The sequence below is a fragment of the Arvicanthis niloticus genome, chromosome 8 (assembly GCF_011762505.2).
Source record: "Arvicanthis niloticus isolate mArvNil1 chromosome 8, mArvNil1.pat.X, whole genome shotgun sequence".
Lineage (NCBI taxonomy): Eukaryota > Metazoa > Chordata > Mammalia > Rodentia > Muridae > Arvicanthis > Arvicanthis niloticus.
Genome location: NC_047665.1, coordinates 65,088,172 through 65,115,405, shown reverse-complemented (window position 1 = coordinate 65,115,405; position 27,234 = coordinate 65,088,172). Strand labels below are relative to the sequence as shown.

The window sequence follows — 27,234 nt, the reverse complement described above, 5'->3', positions numbered from 1 at the left end:
ATCATCTTGAATATTATTTTCCTTTTCTGTAGCAAAGGACGTACCTCTGTAGAAGCCACTGGCTGTTTGTCCCTCTTCTTCAAAATGGATGATCAAATCCCATGTTCTAAGGTCTAAACAGCAGTGTTGATGAAATGTCTGAAAATTAATCAGCATAATTATGGGAAGATCCTAGAGTTTTGTGAGCATGAATTAATTACCCCACAATTGGGAATTAAAGGGAGATGCAAAAAGCACAAAGTGGGGATTGCCCATTCATGTTTGAAATGCTGTTGGGCAGAGCCTGAGGGCAGATTTGAAAAGTAAGGATCTGTACAGAAGCTGGAAGTTCAAAGGAGGAACATGTGTGTAGTTCCCAGAGGCCAGGCAGAAACAGAAGCTATGTTTGGGACTAAAGCCAAAAGAACAGATGATAAATTCCACAGGGAATCTGGATAGTTGTCTTGGAAAATTGCCGCCAGAGTTGAGTACTCGCTTTCTAGGAGCAGTTAGAGGACAGCTGTGGATGTGTGCCTGCCTCCACAAAGGACAGTGGGTATAGCCTACCTACCTCATCCTCCACCGAGCAAGATGTGGGCTCCCATCCAGTGTCTTTTGGATACTTTTTACAGGCACATTCAATCCAGAGTTGGTCTAGTATGTAGAAGTTCATATATTAATGAAAGCTTTGAAAAAGGAAATAGCATTAACACAAAATAAACCAAGCTATTCCTCTTTAAAAATGCTTTGTGAGACCAGGAAGCTGGCTCAGTGGACAAAATGCAATTGCTGAACAAACCAGAAAATCTAAGTTAAAATCCCTAGAGACCCACTGTCATGTTTCTGTAATCCCAGCATTCCTATGGTGAGTTGGGAGAAGGAGACAAAAGAAAATCCTCCTGGAAGCTATGGTACATTTAATCTAGAATTTACAGCACAGTGGGAACAGGAAGAATCTGATTCCAAACAAAACAAAAGGTAAGGGACAGTGGTTGAGATTATCCTCAAGTTTCTCTGCACACACATACACACACTGTGGATTGCTTGTATTTATATTCTCTCTCTCTCTCTCTCTCTCTCTCTCTCTCTCTCTCTCTCTCTCTTTCTCTCTCTTTCTCTCCCTCCCTCCTTCCCACCATCCCTCCCCCCTCTCTCTCCCCTCTCTCTCTCTCTGTGTGCTCATGTGTATATGTGTATGAGAAGGAGAGAGAGAGAGAGAGAGAGAGAGAGAGAGAGAGAGAGAGAGAGAGAACTTTTGAAGAATGGTTTGCAGAGTAGCATGTTGGTGTCAACTGATTCACCATTAGAATAAGTCACTTCTTCATAGGACAGGACCTCATCCAGGATCGTTCATGGTGCCAGTCAGCTGAGGACTACAAATCAACAGTCACAAGAAAATGTTTCTTGGTTCTTCTTTTTCTTCCCTAAAAACATCTCCCTAAGTAAAACTATGAACTCAGTCAACAAGAGGTCAGCCAAATGGCTTCTTTTTTTTTTTTTTTTTCTTTGAAAATGGATTTTTCCCTCACAGGATATATTCTGATTAGTCTCCCCTTCCTCTCCTCATTCTAGTTCCTCGTCCCATTTATATCCATAGGCATCTAGGAGATAACAATAAAACAAAATATAATAAGATAGAAGAAAACAATACAAATCTCAGCAGACAAGAAACCAAGAAAAGTCACAAGAAATGGGTATAGACGCAGAGAGCCACTTAGTCACACACTGGGAAATCCCATAAATACACAAAAACAAAAGCCGTAATATGTATGAAAAAAACATTAGGGTTAAAAAATAGATAAATTTTAAAAACTTAAAAAAAAAAAAAAAACCACTGAGATGACATAATGAGACAAGGAAGCGCCAAGGCTGCCCTTGATTTGTTTCCTGTTGGCCATCTACTGTAGAGCATGTGATTTACCCTTAAGAATAGCTTGTGTTCCCTGGGAGACTCCCTTGGAGAAAACCAATTTTTCATTTGTAAATGGTAATCAATTGGAGGTAGCTTCTGGGTTATAGATAGGGGTGTGTGTCCACTTTTTCAGCTCTAGGACCAAATCTGAGGCCCTGTGCATACTGCCTCAGTCTCTGAGAGTCTCTATGTGTATTGGCCATGCTGCATTTTCTATGTAGGTACTTAATGCTATGAACTTGCCTCTTAGTGCTGTCTTCATTATGTCATAGTTTGTATATGTTGTATATTCATCTTCATTCAATTCTAGAATGTCTTTAATTTTTTCATACTTTCTGTCTTGACCCATTTTTTTTTCCAAGATTGGGTATCTGAGCCCATGGAACTGGACTGCCTGTGGGTGCTTGGAATCAAACTCCAGCCCTCTGGAAGAACAGTCAGTGCTCGTGACTACTGAACCATTTCTCCAACTCCACCGCTAGAAGTGTTTTATTAGTATGTCATTGTGCAGTGATGTGCTTCATATGGGTATTTTTGTTTGCATCTATATGCCCTCTGTTTTCAACCCCCCTTTCATCTTCCTGCTGTCACTCCTGCTAGTCCTCTTTCTTTTTCACTCTATTCTACTCCCATGTTATAATTAAGGATGTATGTCTATCATATTTATCATATGTGCATACATGTACGCACACACACACAAACATACACACATACACACACAGTTCAGGTTCCACATATGAAAAGAAACATCATTTGTTTCTTCTGAATCTGGCTATCTTGCTTACTACAATATTCAGTGTTATCCATGTTTCTTTGAATGGTACACTTTCTTTCTTCTTCATGAATAAAACTCCACTGGTTTTGTATATCACACTTCCTGCATCCATTCATCGGTTGGTGGACACCTAGGCTGGCTCCAACTTGGTTATTGTTAGTGGTGCAGCAATAAGCACAGATGTGCTATTATCTCCATGGAGGGCTGACCTAGACTCCTTTGGGTGTATTCCCAGGAGTGGCTTAGATTGATTACATCACTGCTGGTGGGAATGTAAACTCATCCAGTATGCAGGTTCCAGGAGAAAAACAAACAAAATTAAATAAATAAAAGTGAAATTCTCTAAATGTTTGATTAGAAAGTTTTCTCCTTGCAGCCTGGCAGCTACTTCCTTTCTCTGATCACCTACTGCTTTCTATTCTCTGACAAAACAAACTATTATTGCCAAGCACAGGCTGTTAATTCAACAAACATTTACTGGGGGCTCTGATCTACTTTTGTAAGCCTCACTGACCGGTCGCTCTCCCTATGTACCTAGGGTAAGGGTTTCTCACATCAATCCACACTATGTCAGACTATACCAACAAATGAATTACAACTCCCGTATGTACGCACACTCTCAGAAGGCAGACCTAATTTCCATGTAAGTTCTAATTTCCATGATCTTGGACTCTACCTGCTGGCTGCCCATTAACAGGTGTGCTGAATTGCTGCCGTGCGATGGCCCTTGTTTTAGCTGTAACAAAATGTCACAACCTGGGCGGTTTAAACAGCACAGCTCTAGAAGCTGATCATCCAAGATTGGGGTTCCAGCATAGCTGTGTTAAGGTCAAACTAAGTCTTTCTCTGGTTAGCACAGGGACCGAATTTCATACTCTGATGGCTCCATTCTCACGACCTCATCCATCCATGATACCATTATACTGAGGGGTATAGTTTCAACATACACGTTTTTGGGGATTCAGGCACTCACATCCCACTGCCCACTCCCTGTATCTTGAAGCTTCCTGAGTTCACTAATTCTTCCCTCTTACAGTTATTGTGTCTCCAGTGTGGACACGGTTGATTCAGTTGTCTTGGGTTTCAACCTGCTCTCTCCAGATAGGCCTTTAGTAATGTGCCTCTGAAGTTCCACATAGACCCTACACAGCAACAATAGTTCATCACAATACAAGACGTCTTTCTCTCTCCTCCTAGCCAATCCTCCTTTAATTATGTAGTTTAAGACCACATTCAAGTGGGATAAATGGTCTACAATGCTGATTTATAGCAAATTAACTTAAAACCTGCCAGTCTTTAGCATTCCCAAATTGGCCTTGGAGATCACTTAGTGTCAACCTTTAGGTCTAAATGACTTCTTTCTCCTATGTCCCCTGTATCTCGGCTCTCATGACTGCACATACAGGCCCTCACACAGACACACAGTCCCCCAATCCTCAGCCATGAGGTCTGTGTGTAGAGACCAAACAGGGGTTTAATGTGTGATGTATGTGGCTTGAACTGAAGCAAGAAAGCCCTTTGAACTCAGTGTTTCCCTTTATTGTTAGGAGATGCTTCCAAACATGAACTTGAGGATTCTAGAATAATCTATTGAGACAATGGTTTAGATTAGGAACAAAAAAAAATGTGCTCACGTGAATTTGCACAGTTCCTTTATGAGGAATATTGCACACTGTGGGTTTAGGTATGCAGTGGGCTACAGAATATAGCTTTGAGTTTGGGATTTTAATCTCAGCTTTGTCATTTACTATCTTACAATTAACGTGTTCTCGCACTTCTCCTTAATAGCCCCTGAACACTAGAAAGGTTGAGACAGTGATGTTTTATTCACAAGTGTATAGACAATCTCTCATGGTACTTAAGATTTAATAAGTTCTAAGTACATGTGAATGAATAAAAGAATGACTGCTCAATATACAAGACCAAATGAGCATGATTTGTGACATCCTTAACTCTGAGAGTTCAAATGGTCCTCATCTGTAAAAACAACATTAACTGTCTGTGGTTTGTAAGATCTCTGTTGGGCTTAAATGTCACACAAACCATTAGGGACAGAGCAAGACTGAAGTAGACACGGGCTATGCTATTGGTGAGTATCATTGCTCAGTCAGTGAATTCATTGTACACTGTAGTCCATGGCAGGGTGGGCAGTCCACAAGAAATGGGTGTCAAATAGATGTCTGTTCATTATATATTTAAATAAATGAAGGAATGGACCGAGGAGACTGCTCAGTGATTGAGAGATCTTGCCGCTTTTGCAGAGGACCTAAGCAAGTGTGCTTCCCAATTCCCACAAAGCAGCTCACAGCCTTCTGTAACTCCAGTTCCAGGAAATCAATGTGTTCTTCTAGCCTCTGTAAGGACAAGCAGCGTATACACAGAGAGACGTCCATAGATTGAAAAATTAAAAGACAAATCTTTTTTAAAATGAGAATAAACAGGAGAGAGGCAAGTAGAGGACTGTTTGCCCTAGGTGAAGCCAAAATGGAGTTGGATAATTAGTTAGCAATGGTTGCGATGGTAAATAAGTTCTCTGCATTTGTGAGGATCCTTATATTTTGAAATTCCTTTCCCAAAGATTCTCATCAGAATTATAGAGAAGAAATGAATCCTAAATTGTAGCTCCTTTTTGAGACCTAGAAGGAACCTGCAGCCTTTCTCTGGCTCTAAATGGCCCACATCTCATTAGGGAATCTCTCTGAGAAGTAAAAAGATTGGATGCCTGGGAGCCATGGGCCCAGGCTGGAAAGTCTTTAATACACAGGCTGTCCTGTAGTGTCCTGCCCATTGTCAGCCATAAGGAGTGATTAACATTTCATGGAAAACCCACGGAAACATTTCTCTTAGAACTGAAGGAGAATTTTCCTTGAAGCTTCATACAAATAAAATAATAAAATAAAACAGAAAGAAAGAAAGAAAGAAAGAAAGAAAGAAGAGAGAGAGAGAGAGAGAGAGAGAGAGAGAGAGAGAGAGAGAAGAAAAGAAAGACCCAAATAAAATAAAATAAAAAAGGAAATTGCTCCTACTGTGGAAAATAAAAAGAGATTTAAACCACCTTGAAGACACATTCTTTTCTCAAAAAAGTGTATTTGTGAGGCTGTCTGAAAAGAAAAGATAAGTTTGCACATTTTCAGATTAATCTTTAAAGATAAAGACTAAACATGCCAGGCAGGACTCTCCCAGGACCAGCCTACCCCTTGGAAGCTAAACTCTGCTGAGAATCTCATGACCTCTCCTGACTTCTAGAAACTCACATACTCCAGGGGTGGGACAGCATGCTCTCTTTTCTTTTAATTTTGAATGGAGGAAGTAACTGTAGGTAGGATCCATCAAGAGTGCAGGGCACACTGACCCCGTCACTTGACAATACTGATTTGGTACATGCCTCTGTACCCTCTCAATGTGAAAGAAGAACTTGACAGCTGCAGTCATATATGGAGAGTTTGAGCCTTTTAATATTCAGAAGCAGTACAAGAGCCAGTAAGGTGTGCCTGGATAGGCAGGCACTCGAACGAGCATAAACTGTACAGTGACCTGTAAGGTGTGTCTGTATAGGCAGGCATACAGAATGAGCAAAGGCTATACAGTAGTAGCCTTTAAGGTGTGCCTGAGAGGCAGGCACGTGGAATGAACATAAGCTGTCCAAAGACCAGTAAGGTGTGTCTGAATAGGCAGGTAGCAAGGTATGTTGCTGGCAGCGTGAATTTGAATACCTGTGTCCTCACAGTCAACCATTTCCCCAAGAAGAGGCTTAATCAAAGAGGCAACGTTTCTCCCTAATGTTTATACATTCTGACAGACTGGAAAGAATATGAAATAGCTTTGTTTATAGTCTGCGTTTCTTGGTCTTCCTTTCTTCTCTCCCTCCTTACTTCCCTTTTCCTCTCCAAGATTTTACTGAGTAGTCCATGCTGGCCTCAAACCAGCCACATAGCACATGTTAGGCCAAAGCTAGCTAACCTACTGCAGTAGCCTCCTGCACTATGCTGGGATCACAGGGCTAAGCCAGAGTGCTTGGCTCACTCACATGTCAAGCCCAGGTTTGTTAGGTCTAAACTGGGTATGATAACATTGCCTACCACACTCTCAGCTGTGAGAATTGAGTGTGAGGATAGTGTATGTCTGCAAATGCTCAGGAAAATGCACAGGGCTTTTACAAGTGCATGGCTCATAAACCTTGGCATTCACAAAAGACTGTGAAGTCTCTCTCACAGCGTATGGTAAGTAGCCCAGAAGTGGCAGGTGTCCTAATCAGCATCAGCTGCATTCTCTATTTGTTAATGTAAGCTCACTTTTCAAAAACTAGATAAATAAATAAATAAATAAATAAATAAATAAATAGTCCGCAAGCCAGTTACTGTGGCACATGGTTGACTTCACGTCACCCTGATCGGGGATGACTGTCTTTTAGAGGGATGAGAATAGAATAACAGGATTTTTGTTTTGTTTTGTTTAGCTTTGTTAGGTGCTTGCTTGTTTGTTTCCTGCTTTCCTCAGTGGTTACAAGCTGCTTACTTTTGTGTTACCTCTGGATGCTTCTCTGCTGTGTAGACAATCTGCGGTGAAACTGAGGATGCTCAGTTATCACCCTTGTAAGTTCTGTCAGCCTGCATCTAAAGGCAGACACTGGAAATGTTGTTCTGTTACACTGATATTTCCTTGGAGATCATTTTGCACCATTAGATGTTTATGTTGGGCTTTTTTTTTTCTGGTTTTGTTTTTGTTTGGAGCCAAGGCTTCACTGTGGAACCCAGGCTGGCCCTGAGTCTTCCCCTGTCTCTTAAGTGCTTAGGTTATAGGAATGTACCACTAGGTTACCTTGCATTACACATCTAATGATAATCTTTTTTTTCTTATGATTTGCTGAAGAACTTAAGGCCAATTGCTAAACAGAGTTGGTATATACATGTAACAGAATACCCCTGAAGCAAAGGAAAGAAACACACACATTGTTGAGTGGGAAGAGTATACACAAAGTGTGTATCCTAGTGGCAAAACCAGGGCTTGAAGTGGACGAATGTAAATCTAGCAATCAGCAGTCGAAAGCAGGAGTGTTTGCTATGGGATGGAGGGTGTTGAAAGTAGAGTCCTGCAGTTCAGCTTGATGGAAACAACGACAGCCATGAAAAGGGACTAAAGGCATACAATAGTATATACTTAGTAAACAGTTCATTGTAGAATCTGGCTGGTGCTTACTCAAGGGCCCCTTGTTCCACCTTTAACTTTCTTGTAAGCTTAAAAATGTTATCATAACACACTTAAATAGTATAATTCCAGAAATACCTATTAATATAAAGAAGCACTAATGCAGAACCCTGGTTGGTGTTTATGGTTTTGTAGTATTCTCATAAGCACTGAATATCCTAAGTTACTTGTTGAAAGTAGGTAAGAATTTATTATCTTGCCCTTTCTTTGGATACTGGATTAATGATACATTTAAAGTGATAAGCACACATGAAGTTATGAGTTTGCAGAGTGATATTGGAATTCTTATCAAGTTAAGTTTATAATTAAAAACTACTGAGTATTTTATGTACATTATTATTATTATTTGATTTTTTTATCTCTATAAACTGTCTTTTAGAAATGGTAGATTCTAAGGAACAGAAAGATGGAAAGGAATAAGCAGCCAACAGAAATCAACTAAGAAGATCGGAGTGTTTTTTATGAACGTGTTTTCTGATGAGCAATATAGCCTTGACCTTGTACAAATGGCTTTACTTTCACTTTCTGTAACCTGAGACTTAACTGGAATTTTGAAGGACAGAATTTTAAATGACCAAAACAAATTAGAGCACTGTGTAACTTCAAAAGCACAGAACTCCATAGGAATGTGTCTGAAAGGGCTCCCTTCAAAACTAAGATCCAACATAAAAACTGTAGGGCTGGAAAAAACCAGTTATGAGTTCTCTCCCCACTGCATGTCCCACACTGGAGACAGTACCTTTTCTGTGGGTGGCTCCAAATGCATGTGTACTACATAAGTAATATAAAAGGGACAAAGTCAGGGAGTGATGGGATGATGACAATAATGACAATTGGGCTCTACTCAGAAAAAAATCCAGAAGTAAGGGAGGAGGGGTTCTGCAGAGTCCTGCAAGGTTGAAGGGTGAATCAGACAGTTGGTTACTGTGTCCGGTTGCTTTAAGCATTGCTAAGAAACAACAGAAAAAAAAGAGACCTCAGCAAGGAGATAACCTAGTTGTGTAAATAGAAGTCTATCCTGGAGTAATTAGAGTAATTAACTATTAAGAGATGCTTTGACATCTATATCCATAAGGAATTACACAAATAAAATATATATGTTATGAAATGTTGACATTGGCCTGTATTATAGTAACTGGGACTTCTAAACATATTGGATAGTAATTGACATCTTTCTGGGATTTTTATTAGGAATGGCCGCTTAAATTTGTTCCACTTAAAAATCACCATACTGATTGATTGTTCTCAAATAAGTGGCTATACATTATTGCTTAGATGACTGTAATGCTACTCAACTTAGTTTTTTCTATTTTTATAATTATTACAAAACAATTGTTGAATTCCACTTTCCTATCTTGAATTGTTTCCATTATCCCATTCAACTGTGTTTTCTCAAGTTTCCTTGAGGCATTATCACATCCTCTTTGAAGTCCTTGAACATACTCCTAATTGCTATTTTGAACTACTTGTCATGGGCTTCAGCTAACTTGCTTCTCTCTAGCCTATTACAGCAGGCCTCTTGGTCCCCTGGTTCTTCCTGCAGGCCCTGTCAGCCATTCATTGTAGCCTATGTCCATCTCTTTGTGACTCCCTGCCAACAAGCAGAATCGCTATCCACAGCCACCACACTTAGCTGGTGTGTCTGTGGGGAGGCATGTTGTCTTGTCCATTCATCTTTGTGGTTTTGCCCTGGGATCGAAGTATCTGGACTTCGTTATGGTGACTGTGGTGTATCTTGATGTAGCTCTCTGGTTTATCCTTGATTGGTGGGTGTCCCAGCCAAGGGTGGCTGGTGTGGAACCCTTCATAAAGAAGGATTCTGAAGGTTGGAGTGAAGTGACAAAGGAATGGAGGCGGGCTGGAAGGAATGGCTAACAGGAGCTGTGAGGAAGAGCAAAGAGAATGGCAAGTCCTCACCACAAGGCCAAGTGCCAAGGGGACAGAGGTGAACTGGGAGGAGCTCAGGCAGGCCTATTACAAAACAACTGTATATTTTCCTTCATTATCCTTGCTTAAGAAATTCATTACAGAGCCTCCCTTCCCACCCATGGCTGTCTGAAACTATAGCTGCCTGTAGCTGCCTGCAGCCATGGGGCCAAGACAAAGTATTCTGATCAAGGCCCAAAGTTTAATAATTTGCTTTCACATATAAAGGGAAGTCCCCCCACCCCCAATCTCGGGTCAGCCCAGGGGCTGGGTAAGGAGATAGCAGTCCGGAAGGTGTCAAGGCTAGCTCAACAGGCAGTCCATTCTTCTTAGCTCAGGTAACAGACTCCAAGGCACCCGAGGCTGGCAAGGCAATGCCTCTCAGGTTTTACTGTTGCTTGGCCTATTGTGATAAAAGACTTGCAGGCCTTCTCAGGCCTGGGGGAAGGGCACATGAAACCTCAGATAGTACTGAGACACACACACACACCATACATATATATGTATGTTATCTACATGCATATATAGTATATGTATCATAGATATATAATATGTGGTATTATATGTATATTATATATGTACCTATAAATGACATATATGGTATATATCCATAGTACTTATTGAATATATAGTATACAAAGTATATAGGTGGATATAGACACATTGTTTGTGTAGATTGCATATACACAGAATATTATAAATGTATATGATTATTTTATAAGTTCTACACAATAAGAGATTAACAATACTAACTCATGATAACTTACAGTTAAAACTGGTGCTAAAGAGATGGCCCAGTGCTTAAGAGCACTTGGGGTGCTTTACCTGAGGATTCAGGTCTGATTCTAACACCCACATGGTGATTCATAACCATCTCTTAACTTCAATTCCAGGGGGAGCTAATGCCCTCTTCTGGCCTCTGCAAGTACTGCACACAGATGGTACCCAAGTATGGAAAGAAAACTCCCACACACATAAAAAAAAAAAAAAAAAAATACAACCGTAACAATGTGCTATACTAAAGTTATGTGACGTGGGTTCGTCCTGAAATTTTCTTGGAGCAGAATTTCCTTTGGGTGATTGAAACCTCTCAAGCATTATGGTGGCTACGGGGACTATTGTGATGGATTGTCTCATGTCTCTGTCCTGGCAATCTCATGGCGAGGTTTTTAACCTTCGCCACTGCTGTGTTCAGGACTGTTACCTGTGGTGAAGCGGGCTACTGCCTGAGGGTGTGCATGTTTTCTCGCCATCCCCCCCCCCGACCCCCCCAGGGCTGCAGAGAAAGACAGTCACGTGGGTGCCTGACTCGGCTTCTTTTTGAAACTCACCAGCGCCTCTTCATCCTTGTCCTCTGGCTTACTTTCATTCTTATCTGTTGTAGAGCAAAACTGGCTTCCTGTTGCGATGCCGTTCAAGACTTTGTGGTTTCCCAGAACAACACTCCAGTGGGGACTAACATGAGCTATGAGGTGGAAAGCAAGAAACAAATCCACATTCGAGAGAACATTTTCCACATGTTTCCAGTGGTGAGTAAAGAGTGTGTGACGTCATAACGTGCAGTAATGAGAGCGTGATTTTAAAGCTACCCTGTGACTATTATAACATATGGAACATGTAGAGTGGTGGCCTGTCAGAGAACGCAGGTCTTGAAATTTTATATTTTGCCTGCTCGAGGCTGAACCCAGTACCTTGCCCAAGCTTGATCGGGACTCTACCACTGACTCTACCCCAGGCCCTAAGGAAAACAATCTTGAATGCAGTGTGGCTCCCTCAGAAGAGGGTTTATATCATAAGTGATAAGTGCTTTCAGCACTCCACCTGACTTTTCAGTGAAAGTCCTGAAACACTTGGGGTTTCAAAGCTGTAGTGACTGAGGCTTAGGGAGTTGACTACCATGCTTTGCCTAGGGTCAGATTCTTCCAGTTGGCATTTTGGATGACTAAGCCCATTCTTGTGTAATAGGCTTCTGTGGCTTATCTTTGTTACATGACTACGAGAGAATTCATGGTCAAGTCGCATAACGTCCACAAGACAAGGCTTATTGTCTACTGTGTTCACTGCTGTATTCCAGATTCCTAGAACATCCCCTCCTGCACATATGTGCACTCACTACATGTCTGTAAATAAACACGAGTAAATCGTACATACTCTGCTGCTAGGCTCAGTGAGAAAAAACTTTTTATGTATTACTTATGTATTACAAGTACAAAATTGAGGACGTTTTTGTCACAAAAAAAAATCTCTCATTTCCGGGCGGTGGTGGCGCACGCCTTTAATCCCAGCACTTGGGAGGCAGAGGCAGGCGGATTTCTGAGTTCGAGGCCAGCCTGGTCTACAAAGTGAGTTCCAGGACAGCCAGGGCTACACAGAGAAACCCTGTCTCGAAAAACCAAAAAAAAAAAAAAAAAAAAAAAAAATTCATTTATATTCATGCATTCATGTGTGTCTTTTACAGTGTTTAAAAACAATGAGGCCAAATTGATTTGATCAGAATGAGATTGATATATTTATGCAGCTTGCTGCCTGTAGATTGGGTTTCCTAGTTAATTCCCTCTGTTCATTATTTGACTTCTAACAACTAGTTTATTGTGGCTCATTAAGTTATTTCAATATTTTTGTATGGCACTTCAGAGAAAGAATAATTTATTGAGAATAACTGAGAAATGCCTAGAAAATCATAGAGAAGAGTACTGCAGATATTCTAGAAGAAACGGACAGAAAAGGCACTCATGAAACAGATAAAATCTTTTTAAATAAGGACAAATTTGGTGTTTTTAAATGATTAATAAAAGAAAATAACTTATTGTAAGTAAGTGTACCTCAAGAAGGTTTAAAGGAAAAAAAAATCTTAGTGGAACCTGGTGATTTATGTATGTAATCCTTGCACTTGGGGGGTAGAAACAGAATGATCCTGGGTTTTTTCCTATGTTTTTGTTTGTTTGTTTGTGGCTAGCCTGGGCTACATAATGAGACTGTCCCAAATGCCAAACTGTGTGTGGCTTAGTGACAAAACTCTTGCATAATAGGCACAAGGTCTTGGGTTCCATCCCCTAACTACAAAACCATACAGAAAGCATACAAAGCAAAACCAGGATCCTCATAAAACATCCTATGATGTATTGAAATTACAAGTAGTGAAATCATGCTAGTAACCAAGTATTTCTGTGTCCGTGGGAGGCCTCAGATGGTCGTGTAAGCTGTGTCTTTTCATCTAGGCACAGTATGCTGATGTCCACTTGCATTCTGTTGCTCAGCTCACAGCATCTGCCTTTTGCGCAGCACCTTGAAAGGAAGAGCAGTCAAAGTTGGTAATTCTGTATGTTAACGACTGCACGCACTTCCCATTATCTAGAATTGTTTGGTTTTAGTTGGTAAACAAGAAATTCTGCAGTGACCTGGATAAGATGATGTCACCTTGTGCTGCTTCCATTTTACCTTCCAAGACTGGGATTCAGGATGCAAGCACCCTCCTTCCCAAAGTTCACATGGTCTCCTCTGCTCCTCTGTGCCCATAGCTCCCTAGAACCTCCAGAACAGCTTGCCATAAAACCTTTCCACCAAAAACTATGAAGTACCTGCTTCCAAAAAAAACTGCTTTATTTTTAGGGGATATTGAGGTTTGTAATTTATTTCAGCTCCTAGGGCACCCCGGATCCCTAGACATATGGCTGCTTCTTCCCTATTGACCAAGAAACCAGAGAAAAACAGTCGTTACTTTAAGGGCTTCATTTGAGATATATTTCCCATAGCAATCTTTGCTATTGTGCCATAAAGAGCATACTTGCATTATTGCATCCCACCCAGTCTATAAAATTCCAAATTTACTGAGACACCATTGAGTACAGACTCTGGAGCCATCCTGAGTTTGAATTTCAGAGATGAAAGAGCTTTTGCTATCTGAAAAGCATTCATTTAAAAGCTAGGCACCATGCCGGACCTTCTGGATAGAGGGGAATGAATTGTATCATGGACATGTTAATACACTGACTAGTAACAAACTGGGCTGAGGAGTGGTTTGGAGCAGCCCAGCTGGGTCCTAGCTCAGGCCTGCCTGTCTAGAGCCCCTGCTTCAGTGTACCCCTCTACTTTTCCATCTGTAAAATGCTCACACAATGATTGTGTGAGTTAAATCTGCTAGGAAATTATGTGTATGGAACAGTGCCTCTCATACAATAAACATAATATGACAATTAAAATTTAAAGGCAAGCCTACAAAAACCTCCGGCTGCTTGTAAAGCATCTTGCTGATGCGGTCTCCGAAGCTGGTGGCTATGATCATGGCTCAGGGAGCTGCCAGCACCCTTGGTACCACAGCCATCCTAGTACCTCACCAGTGGGGCCAGAAACTTAGCTTTGAGGACAGGGTAGCCTTGATGTTGTAACCTCTCCCATACTCTGTGGTTTAGATCCTAACATCATAGCCAATTTTATGTTACTGGTGATTTAACTGCCAGCTCACAGAATTGCTGAGTGTTGCCCAGTCGGCTCTTGCAATGTCAAATGAGCCAGCTCTAACGCACAGCTGGGAATGCACAGTGGGGAAATGCACTGGGCCAGCAAGTGCTTATGAAAACCTCACTAAGAGCACTGAATTATTCTAGCTATGGGATGAGAGATGAGGAGAAATGACAAATGAAGAAACACATTCTCTGCCTGTGTGGATATACACTCTAACTTAAGAGACAATGGACTCCATCACTGTAGGGTGGGAGTCCAGGGCTCGAGGACACTTTCTTACTTCAATGGATGTAGAACAGTAAGGGACACACATACTGTTGAACGGCAAAGTTCTGTTTTATCTGTGGGGTTGTGAAGAAGATGTGCAGCCTTTCAGGGTAAACAAAGTTAGTGAGTCTTGGGAGGGAATGAAAACCTTGTCAGCCCAGAGTTGTCTAGTGTCCCCAACCTGCACTACTGACCACTAGTAGGGATGACCAGCATAAATCCAGTGACCTCGCGGAGCCTGCATGTCTAAGGTTTAGTGGAGCTAAGATAGTTTTGATAAATAATCTTTAATTTTACACATCGAAATAAAAGATTTAAAGCTGCTAATTTCTCTATGTTTGTCCCTTTTAAATCCTGAAATGGTCCTGCTTGTTGTAAAGGCACCATATATAATTTTCCCATTCTCCTTTCATTATTCTGTATAGTAAGAGATATGGTATGTTCATGGAAGGTAGGAACTGGAGGATCAGGCACCCCAGGCCATCCTCAGCTACATAGTAGCTATCCTCAGCTACATAGTGACATTGAAACCAGTCTGACTTACATGATGAGATAGCTTCAATAGAAACATTATACTACAGTTTCTATACAAGCGTATTTTCAAGTCCTCCATTCTAGACATTATTTTATCCCTCCCAAGAGGAATGAAACAAACTTACATGATTTAAAAAATAAATAAATAAATAAATAAAAAGCTGTGCTGCCAGCGAACCGGCCGTGGCACAGCCCGTAAGGCATCTTGCCTGCAGAGGGCGTGGGGCCCTCTGCGCTCTCTCTCTACCCTGCGGGTTCGAATCCCGCTCGCTCCCGTGCGTCTCCTCCCGTGTCTCACGGGGGAAAAAACATAAACCAAAACCAAAAGCAAAAAAAAAAAAAAAAAAAAAAAAAACTGTGCTGCAATAAGTTGACCATAATGATAAGCATTTATTTAATTAGTTAGGGGTGTGTGTGTGTGTGTGTGTGTGTGTGTGTGTGTGTGTGTGTGTCGAATATGAAGGCACACATAGACGTAGAAGACGTTCCATGTCTTCCTGGATTGCTCTTCAACTTATGTTTTGAGACAGGCTCTCTCATGGAACCTGCAGCTCACCGCTTAAGTTAGACTGGCTGACCAGCAAACTGGAACTCCCAGGATGCACCTGCCTTCTCCTACCCTATGCTAGATGGCAGACATGTCTATGATTTTACATGGGAGCTGGGGATTTGAACTCGGGTCTTCTTGCTGTCATAGCAAATGCTCCTATTGGAGGAGTCATCTTCTTTAGCCACGGTGTTGCTTTTTTTTTTTTTTTCCCTCCTCTAAAGTCTGTTTCTGTTTCTTTGTCTTACACTTTTTTTTTTTTTTTTTTTTTTCTCCTAAACACACATGAAAAGTCAAGCTTCTGGAACCCAGCTGATGACATTTGTGGTTTCTTTTCTGTAAGAGTTCTGGGGATTGGATTTCTTCCTCTGAGACACATTGTTGCCTTACTTCTAGTTGTTAAGCAAGCCTGGGTTGTGATTGGTTTCCTCTATCTCTCACCAGTCACAACCTTTTGTGGATTATCCCTATAACCAGTGTGCAGTGGTTGGCAATGGGGGAATTCTGAACAAGTCCCTCTGTGGAGCAGAAATTGATAAATCTGACTTCGTCTTCAGGTGAGTCTTGCCAAGATGGTTTCTTGGGAACCAAAGAGATATTGACTGTTTTAAAATGTACCAGAAGCATGTCCTGTGTCAATTTTGCCTTGTCTTTGTGATTGCACTGCTAACATCTACAGGTTGCCCAGATAGGCCTTCTTGGAGGTCGTGGGACTCAGGAGTTTCTGAGCGTATTCACATCAGTATTATAAGGATATGCAAGGAGAGACTGTGTGGAGTCGCAATGGGGTTTGGGACTGTGGAGCTTATCAGAGCCCTCAGCCTGTAGATGGTGCCAGGGCTCCCTTGGAAAGCTCCCAGGAGGAACATTTCTCTGACCTTGAAGATCTTTGCTCTCACCGACCATTGCTCAATTCTGGTCCCGTAAAGTATTTTTGTCTGAAGCCAAGGTAGTTTATGAAAACAGACACAAAGTTGGCTTATGTGTGCTCCATGCTAATACTTGGTATAAAACATCCTACTTTAGGATATGACAGAGGTGTCTTTCCCAGCTGTAATATGACTTAGAAGAGGGAGCAGAAGTCCACCTCTTCCTGTTCTAGGAACATCAATTTTGTTGAGATGCTCTGGTCCTTGTGGATTTGATGCTACTGTTCTGTAGATTAACAAAAGCCACAAACCAGAATTCAAACAATAGTTCCTCCCTTACTCTCACCTTGTGTTTTTAATTTATATTGGCAGTGATTACACAATGGTTGATCTGATGGTCCAGAAATTATTCAACACTCATTGACTTCTTTACAGAACAGTGTCTATACTCTTCATGTTTCACATTGACAAGACCAACATTGGAATCTGTTATCCACTGTTCAAATCCTCAGTGTTTGTATGTGGTAGTGGGGAGGGGTCAAAATGAAGATAAATAATGGTTCATGTGATAGGCTTTTTATAGACTTAAAATCCCCCAAACATCTGTGGTGAGTATTATGCAAAAGCTTTAATTTTACTTTATAGCATCCATAGAAAGAACAGTTTAGGCTTAAAGTCTAGGAAACAGTCTCAGCAGACAGTTGATTTATAACTTTAAGACAAGCCCTGGGTTTCCAGGTTCTACTTTAGCTGACGCTAGGATTTTTCTGAACATGCTCTTTCTTTTGAAGTTGGCCATTCAACTGGAAGCAAAATTAGGGCTACATATGGTGGATGTCATTAAAATGTATTTAGTTTTTAAGCCTGTACTTATTTTGCCTGTGCTTGCTCATCACACAGTGAAGTTGCCCATTTGTTTTCATTCCAAACATTGGGAGTTACACATTAAGTGTATAAGGAACACATATGGCCATAACTACATTACACTGTATGCTATAGCTATACTGTTACATCTGTTTTTACATAAATATCTTATATCTATTATACACACATGCATATAAAAGGATGCACACACACATTTCCCACCAAGTCTCCAGTTATATTAGAAACCACCTTTAAGCCCGGCATAGTGTCTCATGCATGGAGACAGAGGCAGAAGGGTCATTGAGAGTTTAAGGCCAACCTGGGCTTCAGAGTGAGCCCCGGTCAGCCTAGGCTACAAGAAACACCCTGTCTCAAACAACAACAAACCACTTTGGATACTTCAAAAGAATCTGTGTCTGTGATTTGTTACAGGAGGCCACTGATAATGTCCTTTCTTGTGACTTCCTATCTATAATGAATACATATTTTCTGATGTATATTTTATATCAAAGTGAGAGGGATATATTTCATTTATTCCTGTGTTTCATCTGGTGTGGAGCAGAATCCTGCAGCTCCATCCACATTGCAGATGGTATGGGCTGTACGCAGCTTTCCGGGGGGTGAGGGCACTAAGTATTGACTTTCCATGCTTCTCCTTTAATAAATGGCCTAATTGAAATTTAAAAAATATCCTCATTTTAATGTGATTGGAATATACTCAAAATTAGTGTGTCTTTTGGCTTCCCAATGAAAAATGAATATTCCGGGTTTATGACACCAGGATGAAAATTGTTACAAAAAAAAAAAAAAAAAAAAAAAAAAAAAAAAACTCTAGAGTTTCCTTTATTTGGTGATGAAGTCATCCATATGGAGATCAGGAGATACTAGTGTTCCTATGTAGGTCTTATTTCTGGGAGACTTTATTACCATATTTTCAGTACCTTGGCTTCTTTAACTCTATATGGATCATTCTATTGCAATAATATAATCAACATCGGTCAATACAGTTGACCAAAGTCATGACTTCAATTTAAAAACAAAACAAACAAACAAAAAAACCACCTTGAAAATCCTTCAGAAGCATGGTGGGGAAAGATTTGAAATTTCTGGTCTTGGTACTTACAAATGTCAATGAAAATGCTAAAATCACTTATCAAATTGATGTATGTTGTCCAATGTTGAAACAAGTACAACCTGTACTTGTTGGTATTTTCAAGCAGAAAGCAGGTGGATTCTGAGGTTCTTATCACAGTGCTAGTTTCCTCTGAAATTATAACAGTTATCAAGTGTGTGTGTGTGTGTGTGTGTGTGTGTTATATGTGGGTATATGTATATGAGTGTGTATGTGTGTGCATGTGTATGTTTGTATGGGTTTTGTGTATATATGTGTTTATGAGTATGTGTGTGTGCCTGTGTATGTATGTGTATGTTATATATGTGTATGTATGTATGTGTATGAGTATGTATGTGTGTTTATGTGTTTTGTGTATGTGTGTATGAGTGTGTACATGTGTTTATGTGTTTTTGTGTATGTGTGTATGAGTGTGTATGAGTGTGTATGAGTGTGTATGAGTATGTATGTGTGTACATGTGTCTATGTGCATATATGTGGGTATATGTGTGTATGTATATATGTGTGTATGTGTATATGTGTGTATGAGTGTTTGAGTGTATATATATGTATATGTGTGTCTATGTGCATATGTGTCTGTATATGTGTGTATGTATGTATATGTGTGTATAACTGTATATATGTGTGTATGTGTGTATATGTATGTATATGTGTATGTGTGTGTATACATCTGCTTTTTACAGGTTATATTTGGAAAAATATTTTTTCTTCTTTATTCCAGGTGTAACCTCCCCCCAATCACAGGGAGCGCTAGTAAAGATGTTGGAAGCAAAACGAATCTTGTGACTGTCAATCCCAGCATCATAACCCTGAAGTGAGTGCCTGCAAGTTGCACAACTCCTCAGAACACTTTCTGATCACTTCACACAATCCTCTTGCTGCTGATGCTAACACACCACATGTGTGACACACGGCTGAGCCAACTTCTGGGGAAAACACAAAAGAGCACAACCACAAAGTTTGATAAATACACTTCATCAGAAGAGTGACTCAGTTGTACTTCTAGTGTCGTGAGCTACACACTTCTAATCAAAGGGGAATTTATTTCTTCAACTTAAAAAGTAGAGAAGTCATTTCTTCCATTTTCTTTCAGAGTCTCTGTGCTATTTACACCTTTTCCTCCGTGCTTAGTGTTTCTTGACAAAAGTGTTTGTTTAGAAGTTTTGGAGGAAGCACTCACATAGCCTGACAAAGCACTGCTTGCTTTCATTTTGAATAGTTTGTTACTTGGAATAACTTTCATGGCCCACTTCTGTAATGTAACTGTTACAGAATGTTCATTAGTTCATAAAAGTTCCACATACACTTTCTTCATTATTTCTGTCAAGAAGAGATGGCTAATCATTAATAATAGAATAGACAACTCTCGTGCTAGAATCTCGGAGTCAAAACAAAACAAAACAATATATCTGTCTTCCAAAAGCTAATTGTGAAAAAATTTTACATGAAAGAGTTCTTCCTAAGGTGTCATGTGAAACAGAAAGGAAATCATCTATCTATCTATCTATCTATCTATCTATCTATCTATCTATCCATCCACACACACATTTCAGGCAGGCATAGGCTTTCTAAACAAAGCTTCTATTTGTTGAGTAAATATGTATAAAATTATTATAACTTTTAAATATGTGTATGCTATGGTATTTAGTTAGGTGTAAGTTTAAGATATCAAAAAGCCAAAGCAATACTAGATAACATTACTGGGTTGAAATATAAAATAATAGAAGAAATATATGTCTGGCAATAAGTCTTTGTAGCTCAAGAAAGAAGAATGAAGACCAGGTCCTTAATATTTAATACTTGATCAATGTTTTTCGCTCAGTGGTTTGACTTTTTAGTGTTATGAATATAAACAGTTGCATTTTTGACCAGATGTATATTCAACATCAAATAGCCTAAATTAATGCTTTTATTATTACTATACTCTGACTGGTTTTTTTTAATTTGTCAGATACAGGAATTTAAAGGAGGAGAAAGCAAGATTTCTGGAAGATATTTCCACCTATGGAGATGCATTTCTTCTTTTGCCAGCCTTTTCCTTTCGGGCCAACACTGGCATCTCTCTTAAAGTCTACCAAACACTCAAAGAATCTAATATGAGGCAAAAGGTTCTCTTCTTCCATCCCAGGTACCTGAGACACCTCGCTCTTTTCTGGAGAACTAAAGGGGTGACTGCATTCCGCTTATCCACGGGCTTGATGATCGCAAGCATTGCAGTGGAACTGTGTGAAAATGTGAAGCTCTATGGATTCTGGCCTTTCTCTAAGACTGTGGAAGAAACGCCTCTCAGTCACCACTACTATGACAACAAGTTACCCAAGCACGGCTTCCACCAGATGCCTAAAGAGTACAGTCAAATGCTCCAGCTCCATATGAGAGGCATCCTCAAACTGCAATTCAGCAAATGTGAAACGGCTTAACACTTCTTAGAACGCGAATGATTTCAGTAGGTGGAGTGCATCGCGCGGCATCTCCAAACACGATGGAAGAAGGCACAAGAGCATGGAGGATTACAAAAGAGCTCCCCAACTTGGCTAGACCAAAGCCCCCCCACTAACTTTACCGTCCCCACACGTCACTCATTCTCACCTTCATTGTTCTTTCTCTGAGATATCAGACTCCAACAAGTAAAATGAAATAATTTTTCAAATTGGTATAGAATTTGATTTGAGGCAGGGACTCATGGAAGGCTTCCTTGTTCCTATCTGTGATAGCCATTCCCACCTCCATCAGAGTGGTGATGAAACTGTGCAATTGTGCCAAAGACCCTTTCTGAAGACAATGTCTGACTCATGCACCTAGTTCTTACTCATAGACCTTCTCTTATGAATAAATCCTTCCCATTATCCTCTCCCTCCTAAAAACGTACAGAAACAAAATACCCTTGATGATTCAGGAAGACAAATCTTTTTTACTTAGCAATGTGCCTGCTTCTGATTCAGTTCACTCGTGATGTTAACCACGTTGAGGCGTTGGTTGGATTTGGGGCATTTCTTCATCTCTTTTGTCTATAGTTTCCTTGTCTTTATCAGTTTGTACTCAAGCTTCCTGCTTTGGGGTTCTGTTTTTCTCCCTCCCACTGGTAGGATCCACTCAATGACATAAAGTAGTTTCAGTATCTTCTAACATGTTATCTCATCCACAAAGTTACTTGTCTGATTTTTTTTAAAAAAAGTGAACATCTATTTGATACCAGACCCTGAGGACCATCCTCTGTTGGAGGATATGAAGATATTGTCACTGGCAGGAAAGCCCGTGTGTACTATTAATTGATAAGATACCACAAGCATCATCACGGCAGTTATAAACACAGTGCTGAAAGAATCATAGACAGGGATGGTTAAATCTGATTCCAGTAGAATTGACTTCAATGTATCCATTTCAAGGAAGAGTTGATTTCACAATTAAAACTAGCTCTTAGCAAATTAAGTGGATTATGAGTAAAAGAATGGAACAGGAAGAGAAAGCTGTCCCCTTGATTGTGATTATTCAATTGCGTATCCTGGAAGTAGATTGTGAGGTTGCCCTGAAAACTCTGTGTTGAGAGAGAGTGCAGTGCATGGTCATGGCAGCTTTTCCCACGGTGGTGAAGAAGTGTGAGTAATTCACAGGCAACCACCTCACAAGGAAGGATTAGGACGGAAACACCTAACACATTCCCCCAGGGACAGATGAGAGTTTTCATGAGAAATTACACTCATAAGCTAAGCATCAGTTTTGAGTAAAACTTGAGTAGATGTTAAATATGAGCATTTTACACCCTTACTCGTGTCCCGGTGATACCCTTTAATGTGAGCACGTTTATTAAGTTATTTTATTTACTACATATTTATGTGTGTATATTCCTGTTCATCCACGGATGTTCCCAAGAAACAGGAATATAGGAGGTGAGGTCCATATGCCAAGAAAAATATAAATTTCACTCTTTAAATCTTAGTTGAGCCAGCTTGTTGTTTACCAAATGCTTTCTTGAAGAGACAGTACCCTGTGAATTCTTCACTCTGATACAGTGTCACCTTGTATTTGACATTTGTAATGTTGTTTCAAATTTGCATCTTGTTCATTCTTTTATAGCAAATCAAACTTATTAGCTTTAGGAATATATCAGATATTCATATATAAATATTTTTGCAAAGGGTAAAAGGCTTTTCTGTTAAATAAAATCAAATTTATTTATTATCTTCTTCTGGTGAACAGAGGCTCTTTTATTCTGCTGCTAATGGGTTTAATTAACTTTAAATGATCTCCTAGCAACGTTGGTCATGTGTCAATCATGCTACTAGCAAAGGAATCTTTTAAAAACTGGATCAGAAACTATTATTTTTATAGTTAGCAAAAATGTTTCTCAAAATATTTTGTGCTAAATAGTAACAAAGTGTGTTTGATGATGTTGGCAATATATGAGTGAAGAACAAAGGTAGGAGACTACAGAAACCTAATTTATTAACTAGTCAATGTGGAGATGTTATAAATTACTCTAGCAAAAATTATGCCTTGTCGGGAAGTTTTGAGCTTAGTGTTTTCCTATGTACGATGCTATTTTAACTCCAGAGATTTTTTTTTCTCTAGAATGTCAAAACAGATAGACAAACAACTCCAGTGTCACACACATGGGTTTCAGAAATTCTAAAAGTAATGTGAGGTTAATATCACGATGACAGCCCTGTTTCAACATAAATTAGTAGAAAGGGGAATTTTTGAAATTTCTAGAAAAGCACAGGCTTCTCCACATATGCAGATTATTGGTTTATTTCTTGTTTCATGTTTGTGCTGCCAACCCTGAACACATCTAAAATTTTACAACCCTACCTGGATTAATATAGGCAGTAGTCAGAAGGCTCCCTGAGATTTCCTGTCTGCTGTGGTTGGATCTCATGTTGGTTAGTCTGTAGAGCTGCAAGTGGAGTTCAGAGATGATGGTGATGATGATGATGATGATGATGGTGATGATGATAAGATTATTATTATTATTATTATTATTATTATTATTATTATTATTATTATTATTATTTGATTCTTTCATAGTAGTGTGACACTTCCAGCAATTCACTGCCATGGGACAAAAAGAACTGTGACTAATGGTTCACAGTTTCCAAAACTGACATGCTTTTTGTAAAAACTGGTGCTTTGTGCTGTGAACTGGATGCATTATATGCCACCTGCATGTCTCCAATGTGTTGTTCCTTTGATTCTCTTCTCAGATGGGTCCGTAGTTGTGATTTTACCATAATTTGAGGCATCTAGCTGTTACTCAGACTCAGACCACATCTAACAGAAGTGGGTGGCTCATTCACATCAGGATACTTTCTACCTGAGCGAGCATGGTTTTGCCTTTGTTCCCCTGCAATCTGCCAATAATGCCCTTTATCTGCCCCCCTCCAAGTCAACATGACTAAACATATTCTAAAATGTGCTAGCATATGAATTAGAATAATTCGGTACATCAGTTGTATATCAGTATATTTAGCTACTCAAATTGTAAACAAAACCCAATTCCTCTTGTTTTTTTAATGGTGGATAATATCTCAACCTTCCACCAAGATCCAAACACAAAAATGACCATCAACTCCTTGTAGACTTTTAGATTAAACACATGGAATCGGATAACACTGTTAAGGACTCTTTGTGTGGCGAGCATTGTGTAGTTGCTGGTAGATGGTTTGAATTTATTAAATTCCAGTTCATCTATAGCCATTAAAGACAGGTAGTCTGAATACTGGTGCTAGGTAATGGTAGACTTCCAGTTAGCAGTTTTAGGATACCACATGCTTGTAGGCTCTAAGACAGATGGCAGCTTACTTGAATTTTGTTTTCTCTGTTGTTTTTGGCATCATTGGACAATGAAACAGAACAATAAAATTCAAAAATCATTTTCTGCCAAATTCAAAAGTCCATCCAAGTCCAAGACACATCCAAGTCCATCATCCACAGAGCTCCATGCAAGAAGGACTCTGTGGACAAAGGTAGGGCTGTTTTGTTGTTTTAACTCCCAGCAAAAAAAAAAAAAAAAAAAAGGCAGAACATGAGTTTTATGACAGATTATTACTCTACATGTAAATTTAACTTAGTAAATGTGTGGGCTTTCAACAGATAGCCAAAGCCATTGTTCCCTGAGGACTTTCTTTGTATGGAATATTGAATTGGGCCATGCATCAGACCCATTTTTGCTTGAACTATTTTACTTGCTTCCAAAAAAAAATCTTGCTAGTTAAAGGCTATATCTTGTCATGTATTCTGAATAATTCCAGGAAATTCAGAAAACTTTGGGGAAATTTAAAAATGCATATAACAAGTATACTATGATCTTAGGACTATCACAGAAGTATAGTTTTGATGTGACATATACGATATTTTATTTATTTAATGTTATATGAAAACCTTATTTTGCTACTGAACATTGAAGCCATTGTGAGAATCTGTCATATCTGATAGACATAGGAAGAGTCCTGCTCTACACTTAACCCCCAAATCCAGGTGTGTTTAGTATTTCCTGTTTATATGTGGTTCTGAAAGGTGGATAAAAATACCTCTTGACCTTCTATTACTCTGGGTCGTTACTCTTCTAGGATCATTTTTGGTTTTCTAAAAATACTCCAGCTGTGTGTGATAAAGATGTCACTGCTTGTGTGATGGAGACAGACTCTTTCACAGACAGTGTTGGAACACAGATCATTACATTGGAAGAAATGTGTGCCTGCCCAGCTCTGTGTGAGATGAGAAGCCAGGCTCCAGGTAGATTTAAGGAAAACAAAGTAACAGTGTAAACTCCAAAGGGTGAAAAATACATTGGATGTACTTGTGCACCCGACAAAGGTAATTATCTTAAGTAACTCGGCTAAGAAATAGCAGGCGTGACTATATTAAAATGAAATATCACTACTCATTAAGTGTCATCTTAATACTCATAGGCTCATGACAGACATTTCAAGGGAATGCCCATCAAAAAGTAAAATTTTTAAAATGAGCGAATATTAATATGATGCTGTTTACAAAGGAAAACCCTGGGTAGCTAATAAGAACAAGAATTGCTCACACTTATTAGTAATCTGAGAAGTGGAAGTTAGAGTGAATGCTACATGCATTGTATTGGTAAAAATTAGTAATATGATTAATTCCCAGAGTTAGGAATTCAACATTTTGAAAAGCAGTTTGGAAGTGCTGAGTGAAATTAGTCTTACAGTTCTCTTATAGCCCAGATATCTTACTTCAGGATTTATGTGCCAGAGAATTTCCAGGAGACAAATATTAAGGCAGACGATTAGACACTGAACTTTCTACCTGGGAAAGTTAGAGTTAAGTTTGCTGGATACATATGTAGAAGCTAACGCAGCAGTTAAAAGCATCATGCTATGGAGAGATAAAATAATAATGTTAAGTCTTAACATTTTAGCATACAAGAGAAATAAGCTAAAACAATGCCATTCTGTTACCTTAAAGTGTATACATATCAAGATTATACATCAAATACAAGAAGAGTATCCACTTGGAAGAGGGAAATGGATGGGCTTAGGGATAAAACCTATGTCATTATCTTTATCACAGCCATGGGCACATACATTCTTATCTCCCATAAAGTATTTTATTAACATTGAAGTAGAATCTGAGACACAAAATGGTTATTTACATAGGTTGCATTATAGGAGCAGAGGTAGCATCCAAACTCTTATGTCTGACTATAAAGTCATATTCCCCAGTATGCAAGCACAAAGGGAAAAGAAAATCAAAGGCCATTTTCTACAACTGACATACAACTGACCGAGTGTGTTCAAAGTGTACAACTTGCAAATTTTTGACCTGTGCATAATTATGAAGCCATCTCCATTGTCAACATACATATCCATTTCTCCCAAAATGTTTCCCCATGCTGATTTGTAATAAGTCAATCCTCCTTACAGCTTGACGTCTTTACCCTACTTCCTAAGAACTCCCAACCTGGTTTTTCTATAGCCTAGCTCACATTTTTACAATACAGACTGTTTACAATTTTTTTAGAATTTTATATGAATGAAATCATGTTTATGTACGCTCATGTGCAGTCTTGCTCTTTTTCTCAAAATGATACTATTAAGATCAATTTGCGTTTCTGTCTCAATAATCATTTTTAAATTTTTTTCTGACTATAATGTAAGTGTACCAAAATCTGGTTACACACTCACCTCTTTGTACACAACCTTGTCATCTATAGTTGTGGATGCTACTAATAAAGTTATCACCAAGATTCATGTACACAACGTTGTGAGTATGTATTGTCATTTCTCTGGGGCAAGTTCTATGGAAATGGTTAGGCCATACGGTCAGTGTGTATCTGACATCTTTCACAACTAGTGACTAATCAAAGTTTCAAAATGTACTGAATTCTAGTTTATTGACTTTTCATACTTTCTGTTGGAAATTGCAAACACTTTACCAAATCTAGGGTCACAGAGATTTCTTCTGCTTTTGTGTACGGGATTTCTAGCTTAGCCCTTCTATCTAGGTCTGTGAGCCATTTTAAGATAATTATGTTTTGTATATATTTAAGGTGTGAGGTAACGTTCAAAGTTAGCATATTACATCTATCAAAAGTACTTTACATATATTTATGTAGACTTCTACAATAAACTTGCTGAAAAGATATTTAGACATATTTACTTGAGGATTTTACCAACCTCCATTGATATATCTATTTTTATGCCAACATTTCATTTTTACTGTTGTAGACTGTTGTAAATCTTGAAATAAGAAAATACAAGTACTCTGGACTCTCTCTGTCTCTCTGTCTCT

General features: G+C 39.3%; 1 protein-coding gene and 1 long non-coding RNA gene across 6 annotated transcripts in view; one reads left to right on the top strand and one right to left on the bottom strand.

Annotated features, from left to right (window-relative positions):
- St8sia6 (ST8 alpha-N-acetyl-neuraminide alpha-2,8-sialyltransferase 6) overlaps positions 1-26,702 on the top strand; it is a 129,716-nt gene extending 103,014 nt beyond the window's left edge. For all 5 annotated transcript variants that reach the window (XM_034510744.2, XM_076939519.1, XM_034510745.2 and 2 more), the window contains 4 exons: positions 11,182-11,326; positions 16,051-16,163; positions 19,193-19,285; positions 20,423-26,702. In XM_034510744.2, the coding sequence (XP_034366635.1) occupies positions 11,182-11,326; positions 16,051-16,163; positions 19,193-19,285; positions 20,423-20,891 (820 nt within the window). In that variant the 3' untranslated portion in view covers positions 20,892-26,702. The remainder of the gene's footprint in view (positions 1-11,181; positions 11,327-16,050; positions 16,164-19,192; positions 19,286-20,422) is intronic.
- LOC143443366 (uncharacterized) lies at positions 16-11,267 on the bottom strand. Its single transcript, XR_013112300.1, has 3 exons — positions 11,129-11,267; positions 551-633; positions 16-138 (listed from the first exon to the last, which is right to left on the bottom strand). It is a non-coding gene; the product is annotated as an uncharacterized LOC143443366 (long non-coding RNA).
- Positions 26,703-27,234: the final 532 nt, after the last annotated feature.